The 14,531-nt window shown below is 50.7% G+C and overlaps 1 protein-coding gene across 1 annotated transcript; it reads right to left on the minus strand.

Annotated features, from left to right (window-relative positions):
* Positions 1–3,079: 3,079 nt before the first annotated feature.
* On the minus strand, positions 3,080–13,981 carry LOC115082120 (H-2 class II histocompatibility antigen, E-S beta chain-like). Its single transcript, XM_029586384.1, has 6 exons — positions 13,959–13,981; positions 12,907–13,448; positions 8,587–8,865; positions 6,911–7,024; positions 4,494–4,526; positions 3,080–3,699 (listed from the first exon to the last, which is right to left on the minus strand). Exons 1-6 carry the CDS (start codon positions 13,979–13,981, stop codon positions 3,686–3,688), a joined length of 1,005 nt encoding a protein of 334 aa, XP_029442244.1. The 3' UTR covers positions 3,080–3,685.
* Positions 13,982–14,531: the final 550 nt, after the last annotated feature.

Below are 14,531 nucleotides of genomic sequence, written 5' to 3' on the forward strand. Positions count from 1 at the left end.
CCTGCGGGTCAGAAGACGGACGCTCAGTTTTGCCGGCTTCCGGTTTCCGAACCCGTGGCTGTCAGCGGGTTTGAGAACCGACGCTGGAAAAATTGAGCGTCGGCTGTCAAACCCGCTGACAGACGCCTCTTTTTACCGCGGGCCCTAATTTAAATAAATTACTTTACTGTATCGCGCGCACAGGTTAGACGGGGGGGGGGGGGGGGGGGGTGGGAGTTGCCTCTACTACTTCAACGTCAGGGAGCGGGGAGCGTGTGGGCGCTTTCCTGTTTCCCTTGAAGTTACACCACTTGTTGAGCTCCTGTTGAAGCAGATTTATCCCAAGAAAATAGTCTCCTAACCAGACCCAGTTCATCCTTAATACCTTCAGCTGAATGCATAACTTTTACTTGTGCGTGGGCCTTTAAAGCTGGGCTAAGACAGAGGAGAGGGGGTAGGAATATCGGACTTGAAAGCTTAGATTCCTGCAGGGAGATGAACTGGGGGCAGCGAGAAAGCAGGCACCGGCCCTGAGGACAGAAACTAAAAATAATAATAACGGAGCCGCCAAACAGAAAAAAGGAAGAGCCCGTCGTCATGAGTTGCCAGGGAAGGCGATCAGAGCAGGGAGCCTTGCACGGAAACCTGAAGCCCTGCTGGGGACTTTCCAACTTCTGTAAACAGACGAGTTTGTAGGGAGGAGGTTTCTGAAACCCTCTCCTCCTCCTCCCCTGCCCGCTGGTCTGCTTTTATGAATCTCAGTGAATCAGGGGCGCTGCTGCGCTGTTCGTCATTGTACCTTCCCCCCCCCCCCCCCCCCCGACGTGCGAGGCTAACACGAAGAGCCCCCGAGTCAGCACAGGGCAGGACAGGGTCCCAAGAGAAGATGGCAGCTTCTTTTCCAAAAATGTTTATTAAAGGTGGCAAATTAAAAATACAAGCGCACCGTCAAAGGAGACCTGGGAGTAAGACGGAAAATATACAGCCACAGAGACAAATCCTAAACAGAAAGAGAGAGATTCTTCCAGGAGGAAGAGGAAATAGTAACATTTTATTACCCGCATTCTGTAATAATATATGAAATAGGGGCATCCTGGCTTCAGTCAGCGAGATAAAGACGACTGGGCAGACTCCTGTGCAGGGGAAAGTGAGGAGGAGAAGTGAAAGTGCCTCTCCAGGGCTGTGCAGGGGCCTGGATTAATATCGCTCTGGCACCAGCAGTTACCAGGCAGGAAGAGCCTTAACCGAGACTCCCATGCGTGCCCCAGCGCAGGGCAGTTTGGACAGCTGAAGAGTGGCACTAATGCAGGTAAAGCACGAAGACAGCATGGACAGAGCTCAGTGCAGGCATCACACTGATGCACGTAAAGCATGAATACAGCACAGACAGCTGAAGAGCTGATCTTCATCAGAGCCCCATGCAGGTGTCACACTGATGCATGTAAAGCATGAATACAGCACAGACAGCTGAAGAGTGGATCTTCATCAGAGCCCCCATGCAGGCATCACACTGATACACATAAAGCATGAATACAGCACAGACAGCTGAAGAGCGGATCTTCATCAGAGCCCCATGCAGGGTCACAGTGATGCACGTAAAGCATGAATACAGCACAGACAGCTGAAGAGCAGATCTTCATCAGAGCCCCATGCAGGCATGTCACTGATACATGTAAAGCATGAATACAGCACAGACAGCTGAAAAGCACATCATCATCATCAGAGCCCCATGCAGGCGTCACACTGATGCACGTAAAGCATGAATACAGCACAGACAGCTGAAGAGCAGATCTTCATCAGAGCCCCATGCAGGGTCACACTGATACACAGGCGTAAAGCATGAATACAGCACAGACAGCTGAAGAGCGGATCTTCATCAGAGCCCCGTGCAGGTGTCACACTGATACACGTAAAGCATGAATACAGCACAGACAGCTGAAGAGCGGATCTTCATCAGAGCCCCATGCAGGCGTCACACTGATACACATAAAGCATGAATACAGCACAGACAGCTGAAGAGCAGATCTTCATCAGAGCCCCGTGCAGGGTCACACTGATGCACGTAAAGCATGAATACAGCACAGACAGCTGAAGAGCGGATCTTCATCAGAGCCCCATGCAGGGTCACACTGATACACGTGTAAAGCATGAATACAGCACGGACAGCTGAAGAACAGATCTTCATCAGAGCCCCTGATACATGTAAAGGCCTCCTTGCGGATGGGAGAAGATCAGAGCAGGATGTAGCCTGGAGGTCACATGTGATGGGCTAATACCGCCTCAGTATCAGGTCCCGTCAGTCTGGAATTGGGGAATTATGAATATACCCTACTCAAACCCCACGCAGCGACAGGCATCGCGAGAAGGATGGAGGCTCCCTTCTGCAGTGAGCTTTACCCCTCCGTGACACCCCCCGCGTGCAGCCTCACCATGCGTGAAGATGCAGGGGCCCCCTCGCCCGTTAGATGGCTGAGGAGGCTCCCATCTCAATCTGCATAATCTAATTTCTGGTGCAAAGTCACAGAGCCCGGTGGATCTCTGGCCTCCCACTTAGGATCCTCAGCGCCTGTGCCAGGATTTCCCCCGCTTTGAGCTCCGTCCCCTCCCCTGGGTGTCCGCTCCGTGCATCTGTCACCCCCTCTCGCAGAGAAACATTACCCCCTGCTCCTGAGCTTCACACCGTCACCTCTTGTTATAATCTGGAGCACTGTTTCCTCTGATAAGGTTGCTGCTTTACCGTTTGCGTCTGCTGCGTTATTGATCCCCTTGGTGGTATCTGAATGTCTCCGCTCGGGGTTCACCGATTTAAACCCTTGGCTCTCATCCGTCACGGCTTTTGGGGGCAGTCCCTGCGCTATTTTGGTGGCCCTTTCTGAAGGGCTGCCTGCACCCTATCTAGACCCTACTGGTTATGGCTCTCCCTGTGCAGCCCGGGATCTTCTCTGCTTCTGGCCACCGCCTTATCACACAGTGATTGGCTGCTCTGGGACCCTCACCCGCTATCCCCCCCAAGGTCTCCCTGCGCATCAGTATCTCACCCCCCCTCCCTGGAAGGCTGCGGCGGGTAAGCAGGAATCCCCAGGAATGCCAGTCACACACCTAACACGGTAAAAGGTTTATTGCTACCAGGCAGAGGGTAAAGCATCAGGAAGAGATTTACAGTTCAGTGCAATTCTGATTAAAAAAAATTTAAATCATCCAGTAATTAGCTACATTCTTCCTTTACGTAAAATTACAAGAATCTTTCGCTCTTTATAAAAGTGCAAGCTACAAATAGAAGCAAAGAATACCCCCATATAGCACTCATGACACCCCAATGTTACACTTAGGAATCTGTATCCCTGTGCCCATCCCCTGAGCTCTCCGGTGATTTCATTGTGGATGGAAGCCCCACCCACTGGATACATTAATGGCCGAGACTGCTATTCTTATCATTATAAGAGGGTCTCGTTCAGTCTCTCTAGAGTGAGAGCTGTGTCGTGTTCTCACAGCGATCAGGGTATCTCTCATCGCAGAGCCATTCATGCAATAAGATAGGGAGGACGAGGAAACCCCAGAGCGTTGACAGCGCGAGTAGGATATCTAGGACTGTGGCCGGGGCGGGAGCTCCTGCGCTGATCTGATCCGAAGGCGGCGGAAAGCTCCAGGGAGGAAGGGTTTGCTTTGCTTGTGACGGACGGAGGATCGGATGTCGCACAGATCGGCTTTAGCTCAGGAGACCTGAGGAGGAAGAACATCAGAGAGCTGTAAAGAGAGGGGGTGACCAGAGGGGCTGTTCTCCTTGAAGGGGGGGGGGGGGGGGGTAACGAGAGGCAGAGAGATTTTAAATGAGGGGAAGGCTCTCCCCGCACCTCGGCAAGGCCTGGGTTTGTACGGCTCGTGCCCCCCCCTCCCCCACCCCCTCATTCCTAAGCCAGGGCTCCGTCAGGAGTCATCTCAAGCTCTTGTATTCACTGCCGAAGAGAGGCCTCCTTCCGGAGTTTTATAGGCTGCAAATTCTTAACTCGGGCCAGTGGCACCCAATACAATTGGGAATATTTCTGTGTCCTCCTGCCACATTTTCTTGGTCTCTGGTACTTAAGGATCTTCACGTTCTCCAAGCAATCCACAGAATGGTCCCTGGGTACTGACAGCTCTGTCAAGCAATGCCATTTCCACCTGTCCGTGTCCCTGGATGTCTTTGCCTCCCGTGCTATAAATCCCAGGGAGGGAGATTTTATAAAAGCTGCTTTACAAATGATAGGATCTGGGGAAGTTGGGGGGGGGGATTTTATCGGCAGTGACCCCCCCCACCCGAGTGTATCCTGGGAGGGGACCCTCTGGCTGTATTCTCTGTTATCTCCTCAGCTTTACGTACATCATCAGCTCTCTCTACCCAGAGGGAAACCGTCCGGCACAGCCACTCTCCCTCCCTGTACCCAGAGCAAAACCATCCGGCGCAGTCACTCTCCTTTTCTACAACCGGAGGGAAGCTTTCAGGCCCAGTCACTCTCTACCATGGGATTAATATTTACCGTCATTTTGAGGAATCTGAAGTTGAGTTGGACCTGAAAAAAAAAAAAAGAACGATCCAGTCACAGGGTTTGACTGACTGCTGTATTGTCCAATGTTTTTATTTTTGTATTTCTGGATCCGGGTCTGCTGATATCAGAACTGTGCATGTCTAAAGGTTTACAAGCAGGGTCGAAAGTGCCGTCAGCCAATCGGCGTGCTCCCTCAGTGCTCACCCATAACAAGCACAGTGATTACATCATCAGGTTCTAACCAATGACAGCAAGACTTCAACAAAGCCTGAAAACCTCCCAGAGTGCACCAGTGCCAAAAACTTTTTTTTTTCAATTCTTTATTTATTGCTTTTAAAATCGTTCAAACAACAAATAATGTAGCCAATTACCATATCATAGCTTCTGATTGAAATTTTATACAAAAATGAAAAACAATCCCATATCAGTATCTGTTTTCTCAATTAGTCACTTATATTAGGCAAATACAAAGTAAAATCTTTATATTTCTTTGAGCGTTAATTTTAAGGTTAAACTTACAAGGCTTGCACCAGTGCCAAAAACTTTAACCGAGATCGTTGCGCAAACTAGGAAGGATTAAGTCATCAGTTTCTGTATATGTTATTTATGTTTACTTCTCTTTCTTTATTTCCATTCACTTTTCCTGTGTGGAGAAATGGCTTCCATGGCCTCAGAAGCTTTAGGAGTTATAGTGACAGTAATATGAGAGGTGACATTATCTGGGTGTGAGCGGGGTTACCTTTAGGAGGGATGGTGACAGTAATATGAGAGGTGACATTATCTGGGTGTGAGTGGGGTTACCTTTAGGAGTGAGGGTGACAGTAATATGAGAGGTGACATTATCTGGGTGTGACGGGGTTATCTTTAGGAGTGAGGGTGACAGTAATATGAGAGGTGACATTATCTGGGTGTGAGCGGGGTTACCTTTAGGAGTGAGGGTGACAGTAATATGAGAGGTGACATTATCTGGGTGAGAGCGGGGTTACCTTTAGGAGTGAGGGTGACAGTAATATGAGAGGTGACATTATCTGGGTGTGAGTGGGTTATCTTTAGGAGTGAGGGTGACAGTAATATGAGAGGTGACATTATCTGGGTGAGAGCGGGGTTACCTTTAGGAGTGAGGGAGACAGTAATATGAGAGGTGACATTATCTGGGTGTGAGTGGGGTTATCTTTAGGAGTGAGGGTGACAGTAAAATGAGAGGTGACATTATCTGGGTGTGAGTGGGGTTACCTTTAGGAGTGAGGGTGACAGTAATATGAGAGGTGACATTATCTGGGTGTGAGTGGGGTTACCTTTAGGAGTGAGGCTGACAGTAATATGAGAGGTGATATTATCTGGGTGTGAGTGAGATTACCTTTAGGAGTGATGGTGACAGTAATATGAGAGGTGACATTATCTGGGTGTGAGTGGGGTTACCTTTAGGAGTGAGGGTGACAGTCATATGAGAGGTGACATTATCTGGGTGTGAGCGGGGTTACCTTTAGGAGTGAGGGTGACAGTAATGTGAGAGGTAACATTATCTGGGTGTGAGTGGGTTACCTTTAGGAGTGAGGGTGACAGTAATATGAGAGGTGACATTATCTGGGTGTGAGCGGGGTTACCTTTAGGAGTGATGGTGACAGTAATATGAGAGGTGACATTATCTGGGTGAGAGCGGGGTTACCTTTAGGAGTGAGGGTGACAGTAATGTGAGAGGTAACATTATCTGGGTGTGAGTGGGTTACCTTTAGGAGTGATGGTGACAGTAATATGAGAGGTGACATTATCTGGGTGTGATTGGGTTACCTTTAGGAGTGATGGTGACAGTAATATGAGAGGTGACATTATCTGGGTGTGAGCGGGGTTACCTTTAGGAGTGAGGGTGACAGTAATGTGAGAGGTAACATTATCTGGGTGTGAGTGGGGTTACCTTTAGGAGTGAGGGTGACAGTAATATGAGAGGTGACATTATCTGGGTGTGAGCGGGGTTACCTTTAGGAGTGAGGGTGACAGTAATATGAGAGGTGACATTATCTGGGTGTGAGCGGGGTTACCTTTAGGAGGGATGGTGACAGTAATATGAGAGGTGACATTATCTGGGTGTGAGCGGGGTTACCTTTAGGAGGGATGGTGACAGTAATATGAGAGGTGACATTATCTGGGTGTGAGCGGGGTTACCTTTAGGAGTGATGGTGACAGTAATATGAGAGGTGACATTATCTGGGTGTGAGCGGGGTTACCTTTAGGAGTGAGGGTGACAGTAATATGAGAGGTGACATTATCTGGGTGTGAGTGGAGTTACCTTTAGGAGTGAGGGTGACAGTAATATGAGAGGTGACATTATCTGGGTGTGAGCGGGGTTACCTTTAGGAGGGATGGTGACAGTAATATGAGAGGTGACATTATCTGGGTGTGACAGACCTTACCTTTCTTATTCTTCAGATAAACGATAAGACCCACCAGGGTGAACACAGCCCCCAGGACAAACCCCACGATCCCAGTCAGCTGCTTGCTCCTCGCAGACTCCGATGTCTCAGGCTCTGCATGAAACACAACAGATGGGGGTGAGTATTCCCCGGCTGTACATCCACCCCAGACTGTGTGACAATCACCAGGAGATACACAGACTGTGACAGCAGTACACACAGCCGGTACTCATCTTAAGGCCTGGGGGGCTCAGTTGCTCGTCGTGCAGTGGGGGGATGCTCTTAGCTCACAATAACTTGGTAATGACAGTGTACAAGTGGGAGGCTGGTTGAAGGGATGATCTGACTTACACTGATTCTCTCTGTGCATCACTACGGTATGTGTGCATTATGGGGATAATCTGGGGAACCCCCGCAGATACAAATTAATTGCTGTATGTAAGCGGATTCTCAGCTGTAACCTGGCCGGCTGTAGCATGGACAGCCAGACTGCACCTGCTGGCCCCAGGGTCATTTCAGGGTAGAGATGTGAATCGTGTGATCGATCGTCTTAATGATCGATTTCGGCTGGGAGGGGGAGGGAATCTGATCGTCGCCGTACGGAAAATGGCGCCGGCCATAGCCGTATGTCCGGCGCCATTTTCCGTACGGAAAAACGATTCGCGGCAGGAGATTGCTCCCGGACCCCCGCTGGACCCCCAGGGACTTTTGGCCAGCTTGGGGGGGCCTCCTGACCCCCACAAGACTTGCCAAAAGTCCAGCAGGGGTCCGGAACGACCTCCTGCAGTCGAATCGTGTTGTCTATGGCCGGCGCCATTTTGCGGCGCCATTTTGGGCAAAATGGCGCCGGCCATAGACAACACGATTCGACTGCAGGAGGTCGTTCCGGAGCCCCCGCTGGACCCCAGGTAATTTAAGGCATTTTGGGGGGGTTCGGGAGGGTGGGGGGATTTATTTTAAAGGGTCGGGGTGGGTTTTAGGGTTGTTTTAGTGTGCCGGTTTTTCCCCCCCTCCCCCCCCCCCTTTCCCCTCCCCCTTCCCCCGATTTACGATTTTTTGACGATAAATCGGGGGAATTGTTATTGTATCGCGGCTCTAACGATTTTTGACGATTTAAAATATATCGGACGATATTTTAAATCGTCAAAAAATGATTCACATCCCTATTTCAGGGTTATCTGGGTAAATCCCCCACCACCAGAGCTGCGCAGAGTTTGAGTGGATAAATCTAACGCCTCATGAGTCTAGAGGGCAGGATTTGGCTGCTCTGAGCCTTGCAGTTTCAGGTCAGGGGAAAAGCCACCTAACTCCTTCATTGCTCGTTTAGAGCAAAGATTCTCCTCCCAGCTCTGGCGAGCTGTGTCCCGAGGACTGGGTTTAAAACCCCTGATCCAGAGCACTGTGTAGACTGCCCTCCCGTGTACGTGTGTATTATAGATAGAAACACCCCCTAATCTTAGGGTCAGCTGTATAAGCAGGAGAAAATGATTCATGATCCCTGCTGAGGGAAACGCGTGGGAGCCGGGTACCGGGCTGGATGGTTTTGGGGTGTCTTCCCATTCAGTAGTAACAGGGCAGGATCCTGTTCTCTCATAGCCTGGATGTCTCACCCTTAGCCCGTCTCCTGTTTCTCCCATTGGTTTATTAATACATTAGAGAGGGCGGGGGTCTCTTACTCCAGTGCATCCTGAGGGGCTCCTGCAGGCTGCTGTGCTCCACCTCGCAGGTGTAGGTGTCCCCGTGCTCCAGCACCGTCTCCAGGATCACGTGAATCTGATAGGTCCAGTCTCCGTTCTGGGTCAGCTCCGAGGACACAACGTCTGTGTCCTCCACCCCGTTCCTCAGCCACTTCACCTGGATCTCGGAGGGGAAGAAGCCGCTGACGAAGCAAACCAGCAGGTTCTGGTGATCCAGGCTGGGGGCCCTGCTGGGGGTGATTTTAACATTGGGGGGAACTGTAAAGCAGGACAGAGAGAGCTTGGTTATTATTACAGCATGAGACATCAGAACTGGGGGGGGGGGGGGGGGGCAATGGTGGCAACAGAAGAGGCCGCAGGTCCTCCAGCAGAGCCAAACCCACCGGCGGCTGAAGAGGAAGAGAGGCTTCAATGCCAACTCCTGCCCCCGGGGTCGATGAGAAGAGGAGCCCGCGGGGTCATGGTGGAGCTCATCCCACCACGACTGAAAGAGAACAGGAGGCTATGTATGTGTGTGTCTGAGTCTATGTGAGAGCGTGTGTATGTGTGTGTGTGTGGGAGCCTGTATGAATGTACTGTGTGAGAGCTTGTGTGTAGCCATGTGAAAGCTTATGTGCATGTGTGTGCGACTAAGTGAGAGCCTGTGTAATATGTGTGTGTGCACCTTTGAGAGCCTGTGTATCACATCGAGGCTCTCACAGGCATGCACACCATTATGTGTCTGTGAGGGAGAGAGGGAGTACCGGTGTGTATGAGAGCATAGGCACGTATATGAGACAGGGAGTGTGTATGTGTGTGTGTGTGTGCGTGCATCTAAGTGAGAGCCTGTGTATCACATAGAGACTCTCACAGGCATGCACACCATTATGTGTCTGTGAGGGAGAGAGGGAGTACCGGTGTGTATGAGAGCATAGGCACGTATATGAGACAGGGAGTGTGTATGTGTGTGTGTGTGCATCTAAGTGAGAGCGATGGAGAAGGTACAGAGAAGGGCTACCAAAATGATAAGGGGAATGGAACAACTCCCCTATGAGGAAAGACTAAAGAGGTTAGGACTTTTCAGCTTGGAGAAGAGACGACTGAGGGGGGATATGATAGAGGTGTTTAAAATCATGAGAGGTCTAGAACGGGTAGATGTGAATCGGTTATTTACTCTTTCGGATAGTAGAAGGACTAGGGGACACTCCATGAAGTTAGCATGGGGCACATTTCAAACTAATCGGAGAAAGTTCTTTTTTACTCAACGCACAATTAAACTCTGGAATTTGTTGCCAGCGAATGTGGTTCGTGCAGTTAGTATAGCTGTGTTTAAAAAAAGGATTGGATAAGTTCTTGGAGGAGAAGTCCATTACCTGCTATTAAGTTCACTTAGAGAATAGCCACTGCCATTAACATAGAAACATAGAAATGACGGCAGAAGAAGACCAAATGGCCCATCCAGTCTGCCCAGCAAGCTTCACACATTTTTTCTCTCATACTTATCTGTTTCTCTTAGCTCTTGGTTCTATTTCCCTTCCACCCCCAGTTTTAATGTAGAGAGCAGTGATGGAGCTGTATCCAAGTGAAATATCTAGCTTGATTAGTTAGGGGTAGTAGCCGCCGCAATAAGCAAGCTACACCCATGCTTATTTGTTTTACCCAGCCTATGTTATACAGCCCTTAATGGTTGTTTTTCTTCTCCCCTGCCGTTGAAGCAGGGAGCTATGCTGGATACGCGTGAAGTATCAGTCTTCTCCCATGCCGTTGAAGCAGAGAGCCATGCTGGATGTGCATCGAAAGTGAAGTATCAGGCACTGCATCGAAAGTGAAGTATCAGGCACTAGCCTGATACTTCACTTTTCAGGCATTAGCAATGGTTACATGGAATAGACTTAGTTTTTGGGTACTTGCCAGGTTCTTATGGCCTGGATTGGCCACTGTTGGAAACAGGATGCTGGGCTTGATGGACCCTTGGTCTGACCCAGTATGGCATTTTCTTATGTTCTTATGTGTATCACATAGAGGCTCTCACAGGCATGCACACCATTATGTGTCTGTGAGGGAGACAGGGAGTACCGGTGTGCATGAGAGCATAGGCACGTATATGAGACAGGGAGTGTGTATGTGTGTGTGTGCGTGCATCTAAGTGAGAGCCTGTGTATCACATAGAAGCTCTCACAGGCATGCACACCATTATGTGTCTGTGAGGGAGAGAGGGAGTACCAGTGTGCATGAGAGCATAGGCACGTATATGAGACAGGGAGTGTGTATGTGTGTGTGTGTGTGTGTGCATCTAAGTGAGAGCCTGTGTATCACATAGAGGCTCTCACAGGCATGCACACCATTATGTGTCTGTGAGGGAGAGAGGGAGTACCGGTGTGTATGAGAGCATAGGCACGTATATGAGACAGGGAGTGTGTATGTGTGTGTGTGTGCGTGCATCTAAGTGAGAACCTGTGTATCACATAGAGGCTCTCACAGGCATGCACACCATTATGTGTCTGTGAGGGAGAGAGGGAGTACCGGTGTGTATGAGAACATAGGCACGTATGAGACAGGGAGTGTGTATGTGTGTGTGTGTGTGTGTGTGTATGTGTGTGCATGCATCTAAGTGAGAGCCTGTGTATCACATAGAGGCTCTCACAGGCATGCACACCATTATGTGTCTGTGAGGGAGAGAGGAAGTACCGGTGTGTATGAGAGCATAGGCACGTATGAGACAGGGAGTGTGTATGTGTGTGTGTGTGTGTGTGTATGTGTGTGCATGCATCTAAGTGAGAGCCTGTGTATCACATAGAGGCTCTCACAGGCATGCACACCATTATGTGTCTGTGAGGGAGAGAGGGAGTACCGGTGTGCATGAGAGCATAGGCACGTATATGAGACAGGGAGTGTGTTATATTGTGTGTGTATCCATGAAAATCTCAGGATGACTGGAATTGAAACGTTCCCAGGTATGGAGAGCAGGAGATTTTTTAATCCTTATTAGTTTTAATTATTGGGTGTAATTGATGTTTTTGCTGTTTTCAAATATTTTTTGTTTTTTTGGGAAATAACACTATTTAGTAATTTAATGTTTTGAAATATTCTATTGGTGTTTGGGATATTTTATTCGTTAACCGGTTTGAAATATTCTTTTTATGAATATGATTTTACATTATTATGTTTATTCTTCTCGATGTTGTTATGTAATGTTTTATGAAGAATGGTTATGATTTTGTTTTTCCATTGTTGCTCTGCATAGAGAGGCCGGTTTGTTGTGGGTTCAGTTCTTCTCATCACGTCTCCGGACTCTTTATTCTGCATTTGGTCAGGGTCGGTCTGTATTCTGCATGTGTGACCGAGGTGAGCAGTTTTGCTGCCTTGTACTTTCTGCGTAGGGATCTGTGACAGCCTGGCTTGCTCTGTTTTCCCCATAGGAGAGGTGTATTGGTGTTCTAGGGCCTGGTGTGCTATTTGCAGTGCTGCCTTTTCCTAGGTCAGGTTGGTACTGTTTGAGTGCTTGTAGTTAGGATTGCTGTGGCATGGGAGGATTACTATATTGTAATGGCAGTTAGGTTTATTCTTGGCTTTCTGAGGTGCCATTATAAATTCCATAGGAGTTCCCAGTGTCTTTTTTTTTGCAGGGTTTTCAGGTTGGCAGCGCAGCAGTGCATGTAAATATAATATTTATGTTGTAAGTGATATTTTACCTCAGAAGACTGCACTTGTGAATGCTCTTTTTCATGTAAAATGTGTTACACGCGCGTGATTACATTTTGTGTGGCTATAGAGGGGGTGGGGGGGTTCCCTGGGGTATTTAATACCCTTCCTTTCACCTTGGGTTCCATAGAGGAATGGATGGGGTTCACATTTAAAAAAATACAGGAAGCTGGGCTTTATTTGACCCTGAATGAATTGGGGGGGGGGGGGGCAGGCACCGTCCCTGACTGAAGCTGGCAGAGGAGAGGGCAGCAGCAGGTAAGAGGTGCAGCGCTGCTCCTGCCAGTGGGGGGGGGGGGGGGGGGGGGAGAGGACCCTGCTCACTTGTAAAAGATGTAACGCGAGCTGCTGGGGCCCCTAGGCAGGTCCTCGCCCCTCCCCCTCTCCTGCCAGCGGGTGGCTCTCACTTTAGGATCGGTTCTGCCAGTAAAGGTTTCCTGGCTCTGAGTGCAAGGAGGTGCTGGGGGCACGGGGGAGGGGAGGGCGGTTTAAAGAGGAGATCAGGCCTCGCTTTTTAACGGGGAGGGAGGGAGGGGTCTGTGTTCTGATAGGGGAGGGGAGTCCTGGCTGTGCTCCCTCCTGGAGGGGTCGGTCCTGCGCTCCCCTCCCCCCTCTCACCTCTCCGCTCCTCCGTGTAGGGTTTATCCACCCCGTAGTTGTGTTTGCAGAATGTCTCCACCGCAGCCCGTCTGTCCTCCAGGTACTCGGTGTTATTGTTCCAGTACTCAGCGCTGGGTCTCCCGAGCTCCGTCTTGGCGATGAACCTCCCCACAGCGCTGTCAAAGTACACGAACTCCTCCCCGTTATAAAAGTGCCGCTGCAGGAACCGCATCCCCTCCCCGCCGGGGCCGAAGTGGCACTCGGCCTTCCACTGCAGCACGAAATCATCTGAGGAGAGAGAGGGAGGGTCAGAGAGGAGGCTCCGGGCTGTCAGGGGAGGGGCAGGGCGGGGGTAAAAAGAAGCGCGAAGCTTGCTGGGCAGACTGGATGGGCCGTTTGGGCTTCTTCTGCCCTCATTTCTATGTAACAACAGAGAAATATGAAGGCGGGGGCTGAGCCTCTGTGCCAGCAACTCCCTCCCCCAGAACAGGAGGGAGTGACACCCCCCCCCCCAAAGGGACTGGGAACAGAGGACGGAGCGACCCCCCCTCCTCCATAGGCTTTAGGGGTTTATTTTATGTCCCCTGCACTGCGAGATCCTCGCTGGAAGAGGAGGAAGCTGAAAAGGCAGTGAAGGCCATGGGGCTGGCAGAGCCTCTCCTGCAGGTTTCAGGTCTTACCTGCAAGGTCCATCCTGGAAGAAACCCCAGGGCTGTTTCCACAGTGACCGAGGATCATCCCCCCCCCCCCCCCCCAAGCTTAAAGAGGAGAGGAAGTGAGAACGGGCACCGCTCCCCCCTCCCGCTGCCGCCCAGTGAGGCTGCGTTTTCCATTTTATGGGGATTTCCCTGCATCCCTGCTCCCTGCCCTGGGGAAGGCTCAGGCAGAGAGGAAACCTGCGAGGTTTCAGAAAGGGGGGGATCCAGTTAAGACAGGAGACCCCCCCCCCCCCTTCCAAGCTGGGAGCCTCCCTTTCCACTCCCCGGAGGGGAGGAAGCAGGGATGGAGCTGCATTTTATTCTGGGCATGGATGTAACTGGGAGGAAACGTGCTGGGTGCCAGCTGCTCGCCTCTGCCAAACATTCACAGTCATTGCTTGTCCTCTGCAGCCCCCACCCTGGGTGTCCCCCCCTGCTGTGTCCTGGCCCTGGGAATCAGAGGCTGAAGCTCAGAGGGCCCTGGAGGTTCTCTCACCCCCTGTGGGAGTCGGCACACCCGGGACCTATTGAGCTGTCGCTGCCCAGGAGGAAGTGCGACTCCACCTTCAAAGCAGATCCTGGGGGAGGGGGTCGCACAGGGGCACAGGATATGGGACTCCCTTAGTGAGCGTCCTGTGCACTGATCATTTACAGAGGGGAAAGCAGATCCTGGGGGAGGGAGGGCACAGGGGCACAGTATATGGGACTCCCTTAGTGAGGGTCCTGTGCACTGATCATTTACAGAGGGGAAAGCAGATCCTGGGGGGGGGGGGGTCGCACAGGGGCACAGTATATGGGACTCCCTTAGTGAGGGTCCTGTGCACTGATCATTTACAGAGGGGAAAGCAGATCCTGGGGGAGGGGGGGCACAGGGGCACAGTATATGGGACTCCCTTAGTGAGTGTCCTGTGCACTGATCATTTACAGAGGGGAAAGCAGATCCTG

The sequence above is a fragment of the Rhinatrema bivittatum genome, unplaced genomic scaffold (assembly GCF_901001135.1).
Source record: "Rhinatrema bivittatum unplaced genomic scaffold, aRhiBiv1.1, whole genome shotgun sequence".
NCBI lineage: Eukaryota > Metazoa > Chordata > Amphibia > Gymnophiona > Rhinatrematidae > Rhinatrema > Rhinatrema bivittatum.